Here is a 19,727-nt window from a genome sequence, read left to right as displayed (position 1 = left end):
TGTTGCTGCATCTGAGGAGGGAGCACCCCCCTTGCCCTTCTTCCTGCTCAGTCTGGCACCAGTGCGAGTGTGCCGGAAGGGAAGTCCCCCACTCACTCCAAAGCCCTCTTCCCCCTGTGAGGTTTGACCTAGAAACTACTATGCAGAGCCTAAGCAAAAGTGAATTTTATGTGACGAATGCCCATCTGCAATGATAAGGAGACAGTCTTAGATAAAGGAGGCTTGAAAACAAAAGCAGAATCAGAGTACTGGGTTAAAGAGCTCATTAAAATACTAAAAATCACACCCCTAGGTGGGCAAAAGGTATGCTAATGAAACATATATGTATGTTAATGAGATACATAGCTAAAACACAGGTATAGAGACATGCTCAGTAAAGAACTCCTTGCGTCACTCCTTTATAGCCAATTAACAAACAAGGATGCTTATGAAGGTTCAAACCCCTGTATATAGGGGGCTTAGAATTGAAATCTAGTGTGCTTGTTCTGTGAAATTATTCCGCTTGCACCTTTTATTGCTAGCAATAAATCTTCTTTATACTTTCACCCCTGGTATCTTTATTGGCCTTTGCATACTGGGCACGAACCCAGACTTGAGCTGGGGCCTAACAGTTTTTGGCACCCCAGATGGGACTGCCTTAGATAAGCTTTGCCTGGACTAACTGACGACCAGCTGATTTGCTCTTCCTTATCAAATGTCAGGCGCGCCCCGGGATTTCTTTTCCCGGTGAGACTTTTGCTTCAGGAGGAGCTGGATCGCTGAGGCGGCAGTAGCCTAATGGTGCAACGCCATAGAGTGAAAGTACCAGTAACAGGCACCTGGGTGGGAGGGTAGAAAGGGCATAAGGCCTTCCATCAGTACGCCTGCCTGGGAATATCTCTGTAAGTATTCTGTCTGGCCTGAGTCCAAGACCAGTGATTTTTCCCCTGTGAGGACGAGGACTAAGAGCAGATCCCTGGATCCCAGGTAAGTTGGATGGTCAGAACCAGGAAGGCAGCCCTGAGATGGGTACTATTAACAGTAAGGTTAGGAAATGTACCCCCCTCTCCTGTGTATTGGGACATTGGGCAGAGTTTGGTGGGGATCCTATGACTAAGAAGAAAGCTAGATTCTTCTGTGAAACTGCGTGGCCACGCTATCAGCTAGATGATCAAGAATATTGGCCTCGGGAGGGAAGTGTTAATTATAATACCATCTTACAATTGATTTTGTTCTGCCGGCAGAATGGTAAATGGGAGGAATTGATGTATGTGCAAGCATTTATGTCTCTTTGTAGAGATAGAAAGATTTTGGAAGAATGTGGATTGGGGGAGGGGGTTGGGATCTGTGAGATGGCTGTGGCTCGATCAACTGCAAATCCTGTCCTGGACTGTCCGGAGCCGGACGCTCCCCCCCTCTGATGCCTTTACCTTATTCTCTTCCTCTTCCCCCTCCTCCTCCTTATTCATCTGATTCCTCATTGGCATCTGCTCTTCCTGCTTCTTCCCCCCCCCCCCCCCCCCGAGGCAGAAGTTGAGAACACTCCCCGACCCAGGGATCTGGAACAGCACCAACCATGGCCGTCAGGTGCTTGGCAATCTCCAGAACCCCCGACTTCTCCTGATATAACCCCGGGAGGTGGGTGGAGAGTACAGTTAGGAGCAGACTCCGGGGTTAAGGGAAAACATCACAGGGAATCTGATCCTGGCCATGGGAAGGGAAATGGAGTATTTCCCCTAAGAGAACAAGTGGTACCCAGGACTCTTGAAGATGATGGTGAGCCAACCTACCGTTGAACCTTTGTGCACGTTCTTTTCACTACATCCAATTTGTATAATTGGCGGAACAATAACCCCAGCTTGAGAGAGAATCCTGAAAAGGTACGAAACCTGGTTAAAATGATTTTCAAAACCCATAACCCAACCTGGGCAGATGTTCAGTCTCTTTTAGATATCCTGTTGACACCAGAGGAAAGGAGAATGGTAGTGAACAAAGCTCGTGAGTACGTGGAAAAGGAAATTACTGCAGGGAACCTGCAAGGAAATAGAGACGATCATGTCCCCATCCAGGAGCCAGATTGGAAACCAGACCAAGATATGACCTCCATCCGTGCCTATCGAGAATATATCCTCCGAGGATTGAGAGATGCTGTGAAAAAACCTCAAAATCTCAGTAAGGTGTATGAGGTTCAACAGGAGACTAATGAGACCCCGAGTGCTTTTTTGGAAAGAATTTACACTACTTTCAGGCAATACACTCGTGAGGATCCGGAGGATGCATCAAACGCTCGCATGGTAAATATGATCTTTATAGGTCAGAGTGCACCAGACATTAGAAAGAAATTGCAGAAGGCAGATGGAGCAATAGGTATGCCTATTTCCCGACTAGTAGACATTGCTTACCAAGTATTTACTAACCAAGAAAGTGTTCAGGAAAAGCAACAGGACAAGAAAGAGGAGAGAAAGATGAAAATGCAGGCAGCCCTAGTGGCAGCTGCAATCACGGGAAAACCTAGAGATGAGGGATCCCGGAGACAGCCTCAGAGATGGGGTCCATTAGAGAAAGATCAGTGTGCCTTTTGCAAACAAAAAGGACATTGGAAGCGGGAATGCCCTTATTGGAAAGTTGGGGAAGGTGAAAAGAAAAAAGAGGAGAGCAGTGGATTGTTTGCTTTTGGAAGGGATTCAGATTGAAGGGGACCGGAGGCCCGGGAGGGAAAGATAACCCAGATCCCAGTGTCCCCTGACATGCCTCTGGTTAAAATGCAACCAGGGGACAGATGAATTGGTAGATTTTCTCGTCGATACAGGTGCTGCCCATTCTGTCTTAACTCAAAAACTGAAACCTTTAAGTAAAAAGACTGTGCCGGTGGTAGGGGTCACAGGGAAGGCAGTAACACGACCCTTCCTACAGCCAATGACCTGTAATCTTGGGCAGGCTGAAGTTACCCATCAATTCTTGTACATGTCAGACTGCCCCGTTCCCCTTTTAGGGAGAGACCTCCTCTGTAAACTGCAAGCTACGTTGTCATTCCAGGATGGGCAAATGTTTTTAACAGTGCCTCCTGAAAAGGGGTGGCATTTGCAGGCTTGCCTTCTCGGCCTGCTCCTAGAAGAAAGTACACAGGATATTCCTCAAATCCTGCTCGATGCTGTTGTTCCATGGGTATGGGCAGGTCACCGACCCGGGAAGGCTAAAAATGCTGACCCTGTGAAGATTCAACTTTTGTTTTTGCCAGAGTGAGAGGCTCATGTTGAATTCCTCAGGGAGGAAGATCTTCCTTCCTGTATACATGACAAAAGCCTGGTGAATGGGAGGTGGATGCTCTGGTCACCTGGGGGGGGAAGCCCCGCTCACCGGCCCAGGGAGCCAGGGATGATTTTTTAGATTGGTTGGCTAGTGGCCAGCATTGGCAGCTTCAATTGGACTGGGCAGCTGAGGTCAGAGAGGTTATAAAAGGGCCCGGGCCAGGAAGAAGGCAGCCATTAGCCATGCGATCATCTAGGTGAATCTGAAACTGGCTCTTTCCTCATAACCGCATGCTCCAAGAGTGATCTGCCTCCAGAAGAAACTCCAACCACCTCTGGACAATGCGTGTGAGTAAGCTACTTGAGATCCGACTACATATTTAGCTTACAGTAACTCAGATGCTTGTTTTAATGGCTACTTCAGCTATTCTAGTTTGCTCTATGGGATTCCTCTGATATTGTTCTACCTTGTACCCAGTTTCCGCCTTACCCCCTGTAATCAATAAAGTTCTCCTTTGTGACCGGTGTGGAGACTTATTTAGACCCACCCTCAATTATGCCAAGGAGGCCCCTTAGGTCTGTGGACTAAGGGAGACTTTCCTATTAAGCTCCAGACTTGGGGAAGTGCCCCAAGTGCCTTTATTGGGTATAGATATTCTATGAGGGAATCTTGTTTTGTGCTTGATATTTAATGACCATCACTGTTTGTTTCTTTGTTTGTTTCTTTGCTGGTTGTTACTTAAAATTCTGTAAATAAGTGTTTGTACTGTACAGTGCAGTCGTTTGTGTGCTGCAAATACACCTTGCTGCTGGTATGAAGGTGTGTTTCAAGACAGGACTGCAAGATGTGCAGACAGGGGAGGGCAACATGGGTGGGGAGGGTGACTTGGGTGGACCACTGATTTCTATGTTTACAAAGCACTCAGTCTGGGCAAGAATTGCAGAAAAGAGCTTATGGCTGGGGCTGAGAAGCAGTTCAGGAAGTGGGGATGAGGGTCTTTTCTCCTGCTGGAAATTTGGTGGTCACCTGAGTGGGCACCCCCCAAAGACCTGATAGTGCCTGTGGCAGAAATGCCACTGTCTGTGTCTCTCTCCAGAAATCTGTCCCTGTCAGCTTAGGACACTGGGGTTGAATTCCTGAGGGAGGGGGGATTTTCCTCCCTGCCTAGGTGACAAAAGCCTGGTGCTGAGGGTGTGGTCCCTCTGGTCACCTGAGTGTGGGAGGGAAAAGCCCGTGCTCATCTGCCCAGGTAACTAGTGATGCTTTTTAAATTGGTTGGCTACTTGCCAACACTGCTGGCTTTCTCTTGGAAAGAAAGGTGATATAAGGACCTGGTGCAAGAAGGAGGAGAAGCCATTTTTCCAGCATGAGACAAGCATCAGGACACAGGGAGAGAGTCTAATCCATCTGAAACACTCTCTCTCTTGAAATCTCCAAGCTAGACCTCTGCCATCTGAATGATACTCGTAAGTGTCTCTAGAGAGCTAGTCAGCTCCCAGTGATGCAATTGCGTATCAAACGGCTACCTCAGCCAGACTGCTTTGCTCAGTGGTAATCCCTTGATAGTGCTCTACCTCTTACCCTATTCTACCTCATCCTGTCGGGAGTAATAAAGTTCTCCTTTGTGACTGGTGTAGGAGACTTATTGAGGGATGGGTATAATTAAGCCTAGGAGACCCCTTAGGTCAGCGGACTAAGGGAGACTATCCTTTTTGGTCCCCAACTTGGGGAAGTACCCGAAATTCTTGTATCGCATTGATCACCCATAGGACTATTGGGCCTGTGTTTCCCCAAGGACACAGGACCCAGACAGTTCCTTTCTGGGGGGTGGCAGCGCACGTTACCCCTGGACTCTGTGGTGGGGCTCAAAAGGGAGTCTGCCAGGGCTTAGGCACCCCTGGAGAGACACGTGGAGTCTGGAAGGTGGATGGGCATGGTGAAGTGGGAGGCTCAATGCAGGAGCTCCCCTTACTGGCCCACCACAGTACCCCACTGGTGTTCTTGTACAAATTGCCAATTGATGAAATCATGAACGAGACCTTATGAGGGAGAATAAGGCAAGATGCCACATTTATTAATTAAGCACTTAATACACATGCACACCATATTCATTCCCCAATTTCAGTTCTGTGCTGGGATATGTTACCAGTCTTATCAGTGCTCAAAACAACTTAGTGGCCAGCCAAGTTGATTACAAGTAGGAGCTGGGTTCCTGTCAGTCCATCTCGTCAGATGAACTGATGCTCCAGGATGATATCCAAAACAAACCCAAAATCAGTACATCTCACCCCATAATTTATAGCTTTATCAATTCACCTAGTCCTCTGGGCTTTGCTGTGTTATCACTGTGTTCTTCCTTGAAGGGTGATTGTCATTGTTCTCTTGTTGTTTTGGGGCAGATTCTTCTTGTCCGGTCTTTTATTTGTCTGCATTCTTCAGCAAGTCACCAGCTGATGTTTTCCTTTTCCACAGGCACACTCTCACCAAATCTCTCACACATACAGCATACAAAGGTTGAACACTTATGACAAGCTAGGTAACAGTACAAAATGGAGTTTCTTAAGGTAATGCAAAACTCCAGAAAATACATCACATGAAAAGCAATAGGCAAATTTATATTTGTATAACTGTGTGCTTGCTCCAGCAGTGCCCTGAAGTGATAAGCAGGTGAGGCAACCAAAGTATTTAGGTGTGAAAATGGAGGAGGAAGGGAAGGAGAAGAGAGAATGAAGGAGGAAAAGAATGAATGAAGGAAAGTGTATATAAGAAAGGAAGGAAAATGAACACAGAAAAAAGAATGAATGAGGCAAAGAGAACAGAAGGGAAGTGAGAGAGAACAAGTCCCCAGGAGGACTGGGGAAGAGGCTGAAGGCAGCAGGAAGCTCAGGGTGGGACCCACCTAGCAAGTAGCAGGTGCCAGGTCCCACAGCTCCCTCCCTGTCCTTTCCTCCAACCAGCACAAGTGCCTAGGCTTGGATGAAGATGAGGTGGGCAGAGCAGACCAGGTCGGCGAGGTAGACCACCAGGTTGATGAAAGTGAGCATAGTGATGGCCATTGGCTTGTCCCAGGCACAGAAGGTGTGATCCCAGCAGTCTCTGGCCCACTTGGGCTGCCTGTGCTTACTTGGCAAGTTGTAGAGGGCCCAGAGGATGGTGGCAGTGGCATAGAGGAGTACAGCCAGGAGTGTGTATCCACTGAGGATCTTGTTGGAGGCACAAGGCAGCCAATTGATGCACTCGCTGATGCACAGCACAATGACAACCAGTGAAAGGATGAAGCAGATACAGTACACGGCCAGGCACCACTTCAAGGCCCCATGCCAATCGTGAACCATTGAGTTGAAGATGAAGACAAAGGTGATGCAGGCAATGAAGGTCTCCACCACCTTGATCATCCCAGGCATGGTGGCCATGAAGCCAGTGACCTTGCCTGGTGTAGTGTGGATCATGGTGACCTCCACGGAGTAGGCCATGCAGGCAAGGCAGGAGAAAAAAGTGGCAGCAATGCAGTAGTCCTGCTGCAAGCAGTATTGTTCGTCTTTGACTTCAGTGAAAGGATAGATGACAGAGGCCGAGAGGGTGAAAAGGCTGGCATACATGGTGAAGGTGATATGGAAGTTCTTCCAGGAGACATGCATGTGGTGCTGGAGCCCCACAAACTCCACCAGAAGCACCACAAGTGTCACAGCAAAACAGAAGCACCACGAAAAAATGCACCATATGCTGTTGGCATGCCACCAGCCCCTATTGCTGGCTACCAGGCTGAAGGTGATGCAGCTGAAAAGGGCTTCCAGGAGGTGCACGATGCCCATTGGACATGTCAGTGCCTTGGTTTTCCCCACTAAGCTGGAGTGCTGCACCGGCATGGCTGGTTCACCTGGGGGGCAGATGGGAGGAGTGAGGTGGGTATAGGGCAGGGGGTGCATGGGGAACATGTGCATGCAGGCTACGGGGGGCATAAGCACAGGCACATGCACGTATGTGGCAGGGTGTGCAAATCTCCACACACACAGCTTGGGGGAAAAACAGACTTATGGGTTAGTGGGGCACACACACAGGGGGCACACACAGACATAGAAGGCAGTGGGGAACACATGCACACACAAAGCAGGGGACAGCACTATTTCACACACAGCTGGGCAGTGGTTCTCACTCCCACACTCACATCCCTAGCCCCACCCCCACCCACCACACTGTTTCCCTGCCCCAGGCCTGGCTGAGGATAGGGAGATGTACAGCATCCCAGGGCTTGGCTCAGGCTCACTGTTCATTCCTGGAGCCTAGGGTAAGTGAGGAAGCCACATAGAGAAGGGCAGAGCACCCCTTAAAGCAGCGGCATGCACAGGAGGTGTGCTGCCAGGGCAGCGCTGACCTTGCAGCGTTGAGCAGGTTCTCCACACCGGCCCACTCTTCCCTCCAACACAGGGTCATGCCTGCTGAGCTGCAGAAGCACTGGTGGAGGCAATCAGGGCAGGAGGCTGAACCTGCCTGCCCCATGCACAGATCAGGGGGGCAAGGGGCCCCACTGCCCTGCTCATGAGTGTGCACAGAGGAGGGGGGCCAGCGACACCCCCCCACACACACACAGCAGGCAGCAGGGAGGAGTGGGGCAGGGGTGTATTGACCCTGGTCTATAACCCCAGTAGATATGGGCCTTCTCCTGAAGGGTTAGGGGTGCAGGGGCTGTGGGTGAGGGATGAGGAGAACCAAGAAGGCTATTAAGGGAAATAAGAATTACGAGCAGTGCTGGGAGACATGGGGCGGGGAGCTGTGGAAGTAAGATTTACGAGCAGAGCGGGGGTGGGGGGGGGGAGCTGTGGGCAGCCTTTAATTTTAATCATAGACTTTGGGGTTTTTTTATGAGAGAATATGTTTTTTGTTTGTTTGTTTTTGTTTTTGTTTTGTTTTGTTCTTTTTATCAGAGAATTTGAGATTTTATATCAGGGAAAACCAGGATCCGTGGTTCTCTCCCACATTGGTTCCTTGATGTCCCTGGAGGGTTACCATGACAAACACACACACCCTGAACAAGGCAGGATCCTTTTAACCATGCTCACACTCAGCTCCGATCTGACTTGGCTTGAGGGAGATGTGCCCTTGGGCATGGCTGAGGGTGGGCAGTGCCATGGAGGTTTAATGCCTGCAGAATCCCTCGGAAGTGGATCAGAACCCCTCCCCGCCCCCTCCACCCCCAGTCCATATGCAAGGAGCAGGCAGCTCAGTCTGTGACTGGATGCAGGGCTCTGTCCAAGGGTAGCTTGGAGAGATAAGGTGTGTCTGCACCTTGCGGGGCTTGCGCAAGCACTCACAAGCATCTTTGGCCTCACAGCATTTGGGGAAAAGAGAGCTGGGGAGGGGCAAGTTCCTGCCATGGGAGGGAGGGATAGAGGAGCCCAGGGATGGACATAAGGTGGGGGGGGGGGGTCACACCACACATGTACATCATAAAACACATCTTCAGGACACAGCCCCATGCACATGTGTATAGACAGAGCTCAAGGAAAGACTCACTCACCCCACAGACAGGCAGGCTCACCCCAGCCCCACAGACATCCAGGAACCCCATATTCACTCACACCCACTACACTCACAAGCAGACACACCCACCCTACAGACAGACACACACATTCCAGACAGGAAATGCCTGCGTACACAGTTGCATCAGCCCAGACACAAAAACATGTAAAAACCATTCCTCTGGCAGAGCCCCACGCAGAACACAGGTGTCTGGCTAATCTGTTGTGAGGGAAGGGATAGCGAGAGGGAAGATGAAGGCCCCCATGGAAAGGGAGGAAGAGGAGCTTGGGCAGGGGCAGGCACAGCACAGCCAGGGTGAAGCGTGGAATGGATCCACGAGCAGCTAGTCCGGGAAGCACACGAGGACAGGGGACAGGGGGCAGAAGGAGGTGGCTCCTGCCACTGCACACAGCCCAGAAGAGCATGGGGACTGCGTTCACCCAGATTAGCATGCAGGGTGAGGGCAGGTTGGTCGCACCAGGAGCATTGGCACATCCCCGTCCCCTCCCTCAGCCTGGGCTGCAGGGAAGGTGGCAGCATCACACCAAGGAAGCTTCTGTCTATGAACAAGTGTGTGAGCGTGTCTGAACATATGAGCATGCAGAGTACCTTCAACCCTGTCTGTACTTATACCCATGCAACCCAGCGCCTCTGTGCAGCTAGCACCTAGTGCCTCTGAAGGCAACAACCAGGGATGGGGGAACACTCCTTCCTGGCCCGTGTGGCCACCAGCAAAACCTGGGGCAGCCACACACCCTGCTCTGCCCTGCAGCCTGGCCACAGCAAGTAGATCCCACAACCTCAGCCCTGGGACAGGACAGCCCCTCCATCACCTGCCCTCTCCATTAGCTGATATTGGACCCTGCAGTCCTGTTAAATCCCCTAGCCAGCTGTGCACCCCTGGGAGCTCTCTCCACGCCTTGTGGGGAGCCCTGGAGAGGGCAGGGGGTGTCCTTGCACTCACCTCTGCACTGCTGGGTCCCATTTCTGGCCGATCCTTGGCCCAGCTGGAAGGTCTCGTAGGTGTCATCAACTGATCCATCACCCAGCTGGAGGTTCTCATAGGTGCCGTTGGCCTCACCTGGGGCTAAGGGGGTGCAGACACAGGGGCTGGTCAGGGTGTGGGGCTGGGGCAAGACTAGGTAACTCCTGGCTCCTATGTACCCCCTGTGCCTGAGGTGGCCATACACTCTCCTGGGGGGGCCTTGGAAAACCACAGCTCAGCATAGATCATGCTCTCACCCATCCCAGCTGTGGGGCTCCTGGGGCAGAGCCTGTGCCTTTGGGCCTGGTGCTGCATGTCCCACAAGCATCAGCCAGAAGCAGAAGTGCCCTTGACCACAGGTGGGGGTGGCCAAGGAACACCAGTTGTGGGGCCATGGTCCTGCCATTGGTTGTGGCCACCACAGCCCTGCCCTCAATGGCACAGACAGGCCTGGCATGGGTCGGTGGAGATATGGGCTGGAAAGCACCTGTGAAGACAAGAGCCTCCGACGACTCCAGCCGCAGGGAGTTCCAGCCGGCTTGGCTCTGATGAGCTTTGTTTTCCTGGGGAGCGAGATCCCAGCAGCAACAACACCCCATGGGGCATGCAGCTGCCCTCAGCCCTTGGAGTAGCAGGGCACAGGCTGCAATGACGAGATCCCTGGGCTGTTAGCTGGTGATGTTGCTTGTTCTGAAGAGTACAGGAGGCTGCCCTGTCTTATTGTAGTGACCGCTGTATCTGTGGTCAAGGCTTTAGGGGCCAATTGCATGGCTCTGTTCCATCCCTACACCACGTCCCAAGCCTTGTAATCAGCATCCTGACTGATGGTCTATGCATGGCTTATGCAGCCCCTCTCTGAGCATCCTGACCCCTCGGCCTCCCTCAGCCCAACTCCGGGACTTCAAACCTCTCAATTTCTCCACACAGCCTCTTCCTGGGCTCCCAGACTGCTCAGTCCCTCACTCAGTCCCTCTCCGGGCCCTCACACCCTTTGTCTTGGCCACATCCTCCTGGGCTACCAGGCCCCTTGGTCTCTCTCGTCTACTCTTTGGGCTTCCAGCCCCCTAGGGTTACCATATTTCCAGCGGTACCTCACCCACAAACAGCGGTACCCTGCCCCGGATCCATTGATGCCTGACCTCTTAATTCAGCAGCACACCAAGTGCCCTGTGAGAATCTGGACTCTGTTTCTTTAGCATAGAAATGAGGCTGTGGTTGCTACATCTCCAACTCTCAGAAAAGGCCCTTTCAGCCCAAAAGGTCTTCTGGCCTCACTCCCAAAATGTACTCAGTGCATGACAAGAGATCACCACACCCAGTCTCTCCCTGACAGCCTCTGATGGTTCTGCATGAACTCAGGTCAGCAGGGCCTCGGGAACTGCACCCCACGGCACCAAAGGGCAGGGCAGAGGGGACATCGGGACCCTTAGCAATGGCACTAACCAAGACGAGGGACACAGGTGAGGTTTCAGAGGATGGGAAAATGGCAATAGCCCCATCTCTCGGGAAAAAACAAAAGGGAACCTGGGAAATTATAGACCTCTCCTCAATCCCAAAAAGCTAATAAAGTAAACTCTAAGGCAGGCCATTTGCAAGGATGTCTAAGTGAAAAGGCTGGGAGAGCCCTGGAAATGGTAGAGGACACCCTCTCAATCACCTCTACACTGCTCAGCCCTGTACCCAGCTGGCAACAGGCCCATCAGGCCCAGCTGGAGAGTCTTGGAGGTGCTGTCAGCTGTGTGCGGTCCTGCATGGGGTGCGCAAGCAGGGGCATGTCAAGGTGCGGGGTTGGGATAGGATTGCGTGGGGCGAAGGTGCTGGCTCCTACCTTTTGCCTGCTCCTGGGGGGTCGCTCTCTGTCCTGGGGGGGGCCTTGGAGAAGTGCATAACCTCATACATGCTGGTGGCAGGTCAGAAAGCAGCTCACCGTGAAGGCAGCTGTGCGGTGAAGGGCTGCTGGAGTTAGCAGAAATGCTGCAGCATCACCTAGAAGCAGAAGTGGTCTTGACCACAGGTAGGGGCCGTTAAGCTCAGCCGGATGCAGGGCCACAGCCCTGCCACTGGTGGGAGCAGCCATGGCCCCACCTTCCCCAGCAGGGACAGGCCTGGTGGGGGATGGGCAGGCATGTGGGGGGGCCAAGAGCATCCAGGAGGTTGCGCTGGATAGCTGAAGCCTGGGAAGCTGCAGGAAAGGCTGCGGCTGCCGCAGACATGGGAGACCTTCCCCTCTATAGGGCACTGGTCAGACTGCAGTTGGAGTACTGCGTGCAATTCTGGGCGCCGCACTTCAAGAGGGAGTCGGATAACCTGGAGAGGGTCCAGAGAAGGGCAACTCGTATGGTCAAGGGCCTGCAGACCAAGCCCTACGAGGAGAGACTAGAGAAACTGGACCTTTTCAGCCTCCGCAAGAGAAGGTTGAGAGGCGACCTTGTGGCTGCCTATAAGTTCATCACGGGGGCACAGAAGGGAATTGGTGAGGTTTTATTCACCAAGGCGCCCCCGGGGGTTACAAGAAACAATGGCCACAAGCTAGCAGAGAGCAGATTTAGACTGGACATTAGGAAGAACTTCTTCACAGTTCGAGTGGCCAAGGTCTGGAACGGGCTCCCAAGGGAGGTGGTGCTCTCCCCTACCCTGGGGGTCTTCAAGAGGAGGTTGGATGAGTATCTAGCTGGGGTCATCTAGACCCAGCACTCTTTCCTGCTTATGCAGGGGGTCGGACTCGATGATCTATTGAGGTCCCTTCCGACCCTAACATCTATGAATCTATGAATCTATAAGACCAGGGGATGGAAGAACCATCATTGAGCCCCATTGAAGTTGCCCCCAGTTCAGGCTGGAGGTAGGATGAGCCCATGGCTCCTTGGACACCAAGACCTGAACTCAAATCATAGCTCTTCCCCAGCCCCTATCCTGACTCCAACCCCAGGGAGCTCCAGCCAGCTCAGCTCTGATGATTTTTGTCCTTCCAGGGAGTGATATCCCAGCAGCAGCAAAATATGGGGCCGGCACCTGTCCCCACCCCGTGGTTGAGCAGGGTCCAGGTCTTCAGGGCACAGACTGCAATGCCAGGGTTTCCTGGGCCATGTCTGGGCTCTGGGGCTCCCTTGCTAAATGGGAAGGAGTGTAAAAGACCCTTCAAAGGCACGACCTGACCCCATTACTGGTGATGCGTGCCTAGGCACAGGGCAGCCTCCTCCAGACAGGCCCCTCCACCATCCATGCCCCCCGTGCCCCCACACCCGGAGCATGGGTCTGTGTGTGCAGTCACCAGAGACCATCACAGTTTCTGCAGCAGGGCTGGAGCATTGCTGTCACCATGATAGTCCAGGATATGCGTGATATTTCCTGGCCCAGGAAGGGTTCAAGATCTCCCATGGCCTGTGGTTTATCTTCTCTCTTCTTTATTGGATGCTGAGCTGAGGAAGCCATGGCTTATTCTCCAACCCAGAGGAAGGGTGTTTTGTGCATCACAACTTCTCTCCCCAATCTCCCAGCTAATGGCATTGTCTAGCCCCAGAGCCACAGGCGACTGTTAAGGGGTGTACATGACCCCCTCCCCCCCCAGCAGCCGACACTCATGCTGTCAGTACAGACAGGGTCAGTGACTTCTGCAGGTGCCCCCAACCCCCGCTCCGATTCAGGCGGCACCAGTCACTCATACCCAGAGCTCACCCAAACCCTTTCCTAGGCAGCTGGCTGGATCTGAATTCATCCACCTCAACAGGGCCTCAGGAGCTTCCCCCCATGGGTTTGAAGGAACTGGTCCCTGGGAACTATACTGGTCAGGTCATGGGGCATGGGTGAGGTTCAGAGGTCTGGAGAAGGGCCAGTAAAATGCTTCTAAGTGGAAAGGACAAGCAGGGGTACCTGGGGAGCTACAGCCCAATTACCCTCACCTCTGCACTTGGGAAGTCACCAGAGCAGGAAAACACTGGATGCAATTTCAACCTCTCCCAGCCATGAAATGTAGTCTATAGGTGGCACCCTCTTGAGGAGGCTTCCACCATATCCAGGCAGTCTGGGACTTGGGGGATCCACCATAAGGTAGTTCTGAGGTCCTGCACCCCTGTTCCTGCCCTCTAGAAATGGGCTGGAGGGGCGGGCTACACTCCAAAGGGTCCTGTGAATTCCTCCTGGGGTTCACTGTACTATGGGGAGCTGCTCAAGAGTGTAAATCATTCTGCAGTACAAGTGGTCCCTGGATGCTCCTTGGAAAGCTGTAGGGCACCGATCTCTGCTTCTATGCAGTAACTTTGGAGGGATTTGCTGTGGCTCCAACAAGCATAGTGCACCCCAAAATCCATAGTCCTGATCCCGAGGTTTGCTGGGGCAAAAAAAAAAAAAAACCCTGAAAAGGAACTCAAAGGTGGGCCAGCAAATAGCAAAAGAGCCTGACCTGCAACTAGCACCAGCCACACCATTCGCATACCACACAGAGCTACAGCAACAACAACCTGTGCCAGTCCCAAAATGTGCCAGGCCCCAAGTGCACAGTGAACGTACAGTGGGTCTCAGCCACACAGCTCTGCTGGGACACAACAGCTATAAAACTACAGACTGGGGCACAGCCTGTCCTGTCCAGGGCCTGAGCACACAACAAAAGAGAGCCAGGCATGTCTGGCTACAGCCTGGATATTTAGTCTCAGTGATACAGCTTTGTTGGGACTCAACATTTATGAAACAACAAGTGGGGGGTGGGGTAGAGAGGGAAGGCCTATGCGGGCCCATAACTGCCAGGACTCCATTCCTGGGAAGTTTGTTCCAGGACTCTTGCTAACTTTATGAGCAGACCACTGCCGTGTGATATCGTACACTGCTGTGAGGCCAATGAAAGAACTACCTGTCTTAAGGTTCCTTTGAAAACCCTTGACAATTAATGTTGTTTGCACAAGTGCTCATTTGCATCTGCTTCAATGTTGTGGCAAACCAGCTTGACTTATACTGCTCTCCACCTCCACCTCTGGGGATCTGTGCTGAAGAATCAGGCCCTCCAGTACTTCAAAGCACACAACAGTGACATCAGGCAATAGCTGGACATCTGGTTTGGTCATTTCCTGGTTTGAGGAGCCGGTGACTTTTGACATGAGCCAGATCCACAGCAGCTTTCCCTCACATGTGACCCTTGTAAAGAACTGAACCAACCAAGAATGGGAGTGGGGGGTGAGTTGCTTCAAGAACTGGGGGAGATGTTGTCATAGACCGTGGCGGTGCCAGACTTGAGAGTGCCCAAAACCTTGATAAGTTCAGGAACTGTGAAAGGTTCTGGACAGGTTCTGGTCCGCTGCATCCCAGGTGCTGGGAGGTGATGTGCTGTGGTACAGGCCAGCACTGGAGCTGCTCCCTGGAGTGACAGTGTTGGTGATTAAGACTAACTAGTGGGATGTCCAATATCAAATTTATTGTATGGGGGTGTGCAACTATTATACCCTGCACAGGACTGGAACCAAAAGGGTTATTGGTTTCCTACATGCACACACACACACATGCACTTGCTCATTCAAACCTATGTAGTACCTGCTGTAGTGTTTCATAGATTTCATAGACATTGGGGCTGGAAGGGACCTCGGAAGATCATCGAGTCCAGCCCCCCGCCCAAAGGGCAGGACGTCAGCTGGGGTCATAGGATCCCAGCAAGATAAGCATCCAGTTTCATCTTGAAGGTGTTCAATGAAGGCGCTTGAACCACCTCCGGCGGCAGGCTGTTCCAGACCTTGGGGGCTCGGACAGTAAAGAAATTCTTCCTTATGTCCAGCCTGAAACGATCTTGTAGTAGTTTGTGACCATTCGTCCTCGTCATCCCTTGGGGCGCTCTGGTGAACAAACGTTCCCCCAAATACTGGTGGTCACCCCTGATAAACTTGTAGGTGGCCATCAGATCACCCCTGAGCCTGCGCTTTTCCAGGCTAAAGAGCCCCAGGGCTCTCAGCCTGTCATCGTAGGGTCTGCTTCCCTTACCCCTGATCATGCGCGTGGCTCTTCTCTGGACTCTCTCAAGCTTCTCCACATCCTTTTTGAATTGTGGAGCCCAAAACTGGACGCAGTACTCCAGCTGCGGCCTCGCTAAGGCCGAGTACAGGGGGAGAATGACACCCCGGGATTTGCTTGAGAAGCATCTATGGATGCAAGCCAGCATTTTGGTCGCTTTACTAGCCGCAGCATCGCATTGCAGGCTCATGTTCATCTTGTGGTCAATGATGACCCCCAAGTCTCTTTCTTCCATAGTGCTAGCCAACGTAGCACTGCCGAGCCTATAACGATGTTGCGGGTTTTTCTTCCCAAGGTGGAGAACCTTGCATTTATCGGCGTTGAACACCATCAGATTCTCATCCGCCCACTTGCTGAGCCTGTCCAGGTCAACCTGGATCATCTGCCTGCCTTCTGGTGTGGATGCTTTGCCCCAAAGTTTGGTGTCATCGGCGAACTTGGCCAGTCCGCTTCTGACTCCAGTGTCCACATCATTAATGAAGATGTTGAACAGTATGGGTCCAAGGACAGAGCCCTGGGAGACCCCACTGGTCACAGGACACCATGATGAGTGACTTCCATCAATTACTACCCTCTGGGTCCGACCCCAGAGCCAATTTTCCAGCCAGTGGATCGTGGAGGACCCAAGGCGACAATTGGCCAGTTTCTCCAAGAGACGATCATGGGACACCAGATCGAAGGCTTTTTTGAAGTCACGATATATGACATCAATCTCATCTCCCTTGTCCAGGTGATAGGTCACCTGGTCATAGAAGGAAATGAGATTGGTCTAGCAAGACCTACCCGCAACAAACCCGTGCTGGCTATCCCAAGAGATGTTGGCATCAGCCAGTCCATTAAGGATGGCCTCCTTAATAAACTTTTCTAAGATCTTCCCCGCGATAGAAGTCAGGCTGATGGGCCTATAGTTAGCCGGATCCACTTTCCTCCCTTTCTTGAAGATAGGCACCACGTTTATGAGAGCACTGCTGTTTGTATATCTACTATCCGAGGTGCTGGATCCTGCTATTAATGGCCAGTCAAAGCTCCCTCCAAGGCAATGTCTTCTTCAGAAGGGGCACACTGGCTTGTCCTTCTGGTCATAGATTCATACATTCATAGATGTTAGGGTAGGAAGGGACCTCAATAGATCATCAAGTCCGACCCCCTGCATAAGCAGGAAAGAGTGCTGGGTCTAGATGACCCCAGCTAGATACTCGTCTAACCTCCTCTTGAAGACCCCCAGGGTAGGGGAGAGCACCACCTCCCTTGGGAGCCCATTCCAGACCTTGGCCACTCGAACTGTGAAGAAGTTCTTCCTAATGTCCAGTCTAAATCTGCTCTCTGCTAGCTTGTGGCCATTGTTTCTTGTAACCCCCGGGGGTGCCTTGGTGAATAAATACTCACCAATTCCCTTCTGTGCCCCCGTGATGAACTTATAGGCAGCCACAAGGTCGCCTCTCAACCTTCTCTTGCGGAGGCTGAAAAGGTCCAGTTTCTCTAGTCTCTCCTCGTAGGGCTTGGTCTGCAGGCCCTTAACCATACGAGTTGCCCTTCGCTGTACCCTCTTCAGGTTATCCACATCCTTCTTGAAGTGTGGCGCCCAGAATTGCACGCAGTACTCCAACTGCGGTCTGACAAGCGCCTGATAGAGGGGAAGTATCACCTCCTTGGATATATTCGTCATGCATCTGCTGATGCACGATAAAGTGCCATTGGCTTTTCTGATGGCTTCGTCACACTGCCGGCTCATGTTCATCTTGGAGTCCACTAGGACTCCAAGATCCCTTTCCACCTCTGTGCCACCCAGCAGGTCATTCCCTAGGCTGTAGGTGTGCTGGACATTTTTCCTCCCTAGGTGCAGCACTTTGCATTTCTCCTTGTTGAACTGCATCCTGTTGTTTTCTGCCCACTTGTGCAACCTATCCAGGTCTGCCTGCAGCTGTTCCCTGCCCTCCAGCATGTCCACTTCTCCCCATAGCTTTGTGTCATCTGCAAACTTGGACAGAGTACATTTCACTCCCACGTCCAAGTCGCTGATGAAGACATTAAAGAGTATCGGTCCAAGGACCGAACGCTGCGGGACCCCACTGCCCACACCCTTCCAGGTCGAGACCGACCCATCCACCACGACTCTTTGGGTGCGACCCTCTAGCCAATTCGCCACCCACCGGACTGTACAGTCATCCACATCACAGCTTCTTAATTTGTTCACCAGTATGGGGTGGGATACCGTATCGAAGGCCTTCCTGAAGTCTAAGTATACGACATCCACCCCTCCTCCTGCGTCCAGGCGTTTCGTAACCTGGTCATAGAAAGAGACTAGGTTGGTCAGGCACGATCTGCCCACCACAAACCCATGCTGGTTTCCCCTCAGCATAATTTGCCCTGCCGGGCTCTCACAAATGTGAGCCTTGATAATTTTTTCAAATACTTTACCAAGGATGGAGGTGAGACTGACCGGCCTATAGTTGCCCGGGTCCTCCTTCCTCCCCTTTTTGAAAATGGGGACCACGTTAGCCCTTTTCCAGTCCTCCGGGACTTGGCCTGTGCGCCACGAGCATTCGAATATTCCCGCCAGTGGCTCTGCAATGACGTCGGCCAGTGCCTTCAGCACCCTCGGATGGAGCCCATCCGGGCCTGCCGACTTAAAGGCATCCAGTTCTTCCAAGGGACTCTGCACCACCTCAGGATCTACGCATGGAAGTCTGGCACCTTGCTGCTGCCTCTCTACAACCCCAATGAGAGACTTGTTGTGCCCCTCGCTTAGGAACACTGAGGCAAAGAACTCGTTGAGGAGTTCAGCCTTGTCCCCCCTATCTGTCACCAATTGCTTCTGCCCATTTAGCAGGGGTCCTATTCCTCCCTGGGCCTTCCTTTTACTCCCTATATATCTAAAAAACAATTTCTTGTTGTCCTTTACTTGGGTTGCCATCCTCAGCTCCATGGCAGCTTTGGCCCGCCTAACTTCCTCCCTACAAGCACGAGCAGAGGAGGTATATTCATCTTTAGTGATCTCACCCTGTTTCCACTTTTTATGTGCTCCCCTTTTGACCCTTAGGCTGCCCTGGATTTCTCTGGTCAGCCATGGAAGCCTCCTGGCCCCTTTCCCTCTTTTGCCTCGCTCGGGGATCGTCTTGCTTTGTGCCCAAAGGATCGTTTCCTTTAGGCACAGCCACCCTTCTTGGGCACCCATCCCATCAAAACTCCTACTCTGCAGTGCTTCCTTGACTAATCGCCTGAGTGCAATGAGATCAGCTTTCCTAAAGTCTAGCACTTTCACCCTACTAGTTACCTTACCCACTCGCCGTCTTATGTTGAATTCTATTATAAGGTGATCACTGTCTCCCAGATAGCTACCGATCTGGAGGTCCCCTATCATGTCATCTCCCGTTGCCAATACAAATCCAGTATGGCATTCCTCCTAGTCCATAGGTTCTGGTGCTGATCAAAGAAAGAGGGCACCACTGAGGGTCATGCTTCATTGCTTTTTGTCCCTCTCTGGCAGACTGCTCTGATTCCCCAGCATCATCTTGGCTGCTCAATCTGGAGGTTGCTGTCCCACATGCGTCTTCAGTAGAGCATAACAGCTGTCAGTCACAGTCACTGGTGTCCCACCCGATGGTGCAGATTCTGGAGTCCACCCTTGACTTGACTGACTCAATGGTTGTGTCTTGCAGGTTCCAGGAATCAGTTCTTTGGCTTGGTTAGCTTAAAACGGCTTGTAGAATAAGTTTTGTAATGGGAGGTTCCTCTGGCTAGGCTGTTGTCAATTAACAGCCAGAGGCTCCTGCTTTGTATTCCCTGCTTGTCATTCAATTACCTAGGCCTACAAAGGATGGAGAATGGGATTCACCACCAAGGAGGAATTTTCTGCACTGGTCCAGCCCTGCAGGGAGCAAACCAGGAAAGCCACAGCTGCAACTAAACTCCAGCTAGCTTCGAGTATCAAGGAAAATAAAAAGTCCTTTTTCAGATATGTGGGGAGCTGGAGGAAAAGCAAGAGCAACATTGGGCCGCTGCTGAACCA

The 19,727-nt window shown here is 52.0% G+C and overlaps 1 protein-coding gene across 1 annotated transcript; it reads right to left on the bottom strand.

The window, feature by feature from the left end:
- Positions 1-5,917: 5,917 nt before the first annotated feature.
- On the bottom strand, positions 5,918-7,099 carry LOC106737718 (myeloid-associated differentiation marker homolog). Its single transcript, XM_019490246.2, has one exon. It carries the CDS (start codon positions 7,092-7,094, stop codon positions 6,195-6,197), a length of 900 nt encoding a protein of 299 aa, XP_019345791.2. The 5' UTR covers positions 7,095-7,099; the 3' UTR covers positions 5,918-6,194.
- Between the last annotated feature and the right edge of the window lie 12,628 nt (positions 7,100-19,727).

The sequence above is a fragment of the Alligator mississippiensis genome, chromosome 3 (genome assembly GCF_030867095.1).
Source record: "Alligator mississippiensis isolate rAllMis1 chromosome 3, rAllMis1, whole genome shotgun sequence".
In the NCBI taxonomy this organism is placed as follows: domain Eukaryota; kingdom Metazoa; phylum Chordata; order Crocodylia; family Alligatoridae; genus Alligator; species Alligator mississippiensis.
Note: the sequence above shows the minus strand (reverse complement) of the source record. Positions and strands in the feature narration are given on the sequence as shown.

What these genes read in the sequence shown, in the direction of transcription:
- LOC106737718 (XM_019490246.2), bottom strand. Translation starts at nt 7,094, where the DNA reads ATGCCGGTGCAGCACTCCAGCTTAGTGGGGAAAACCAAGGCACTGACA.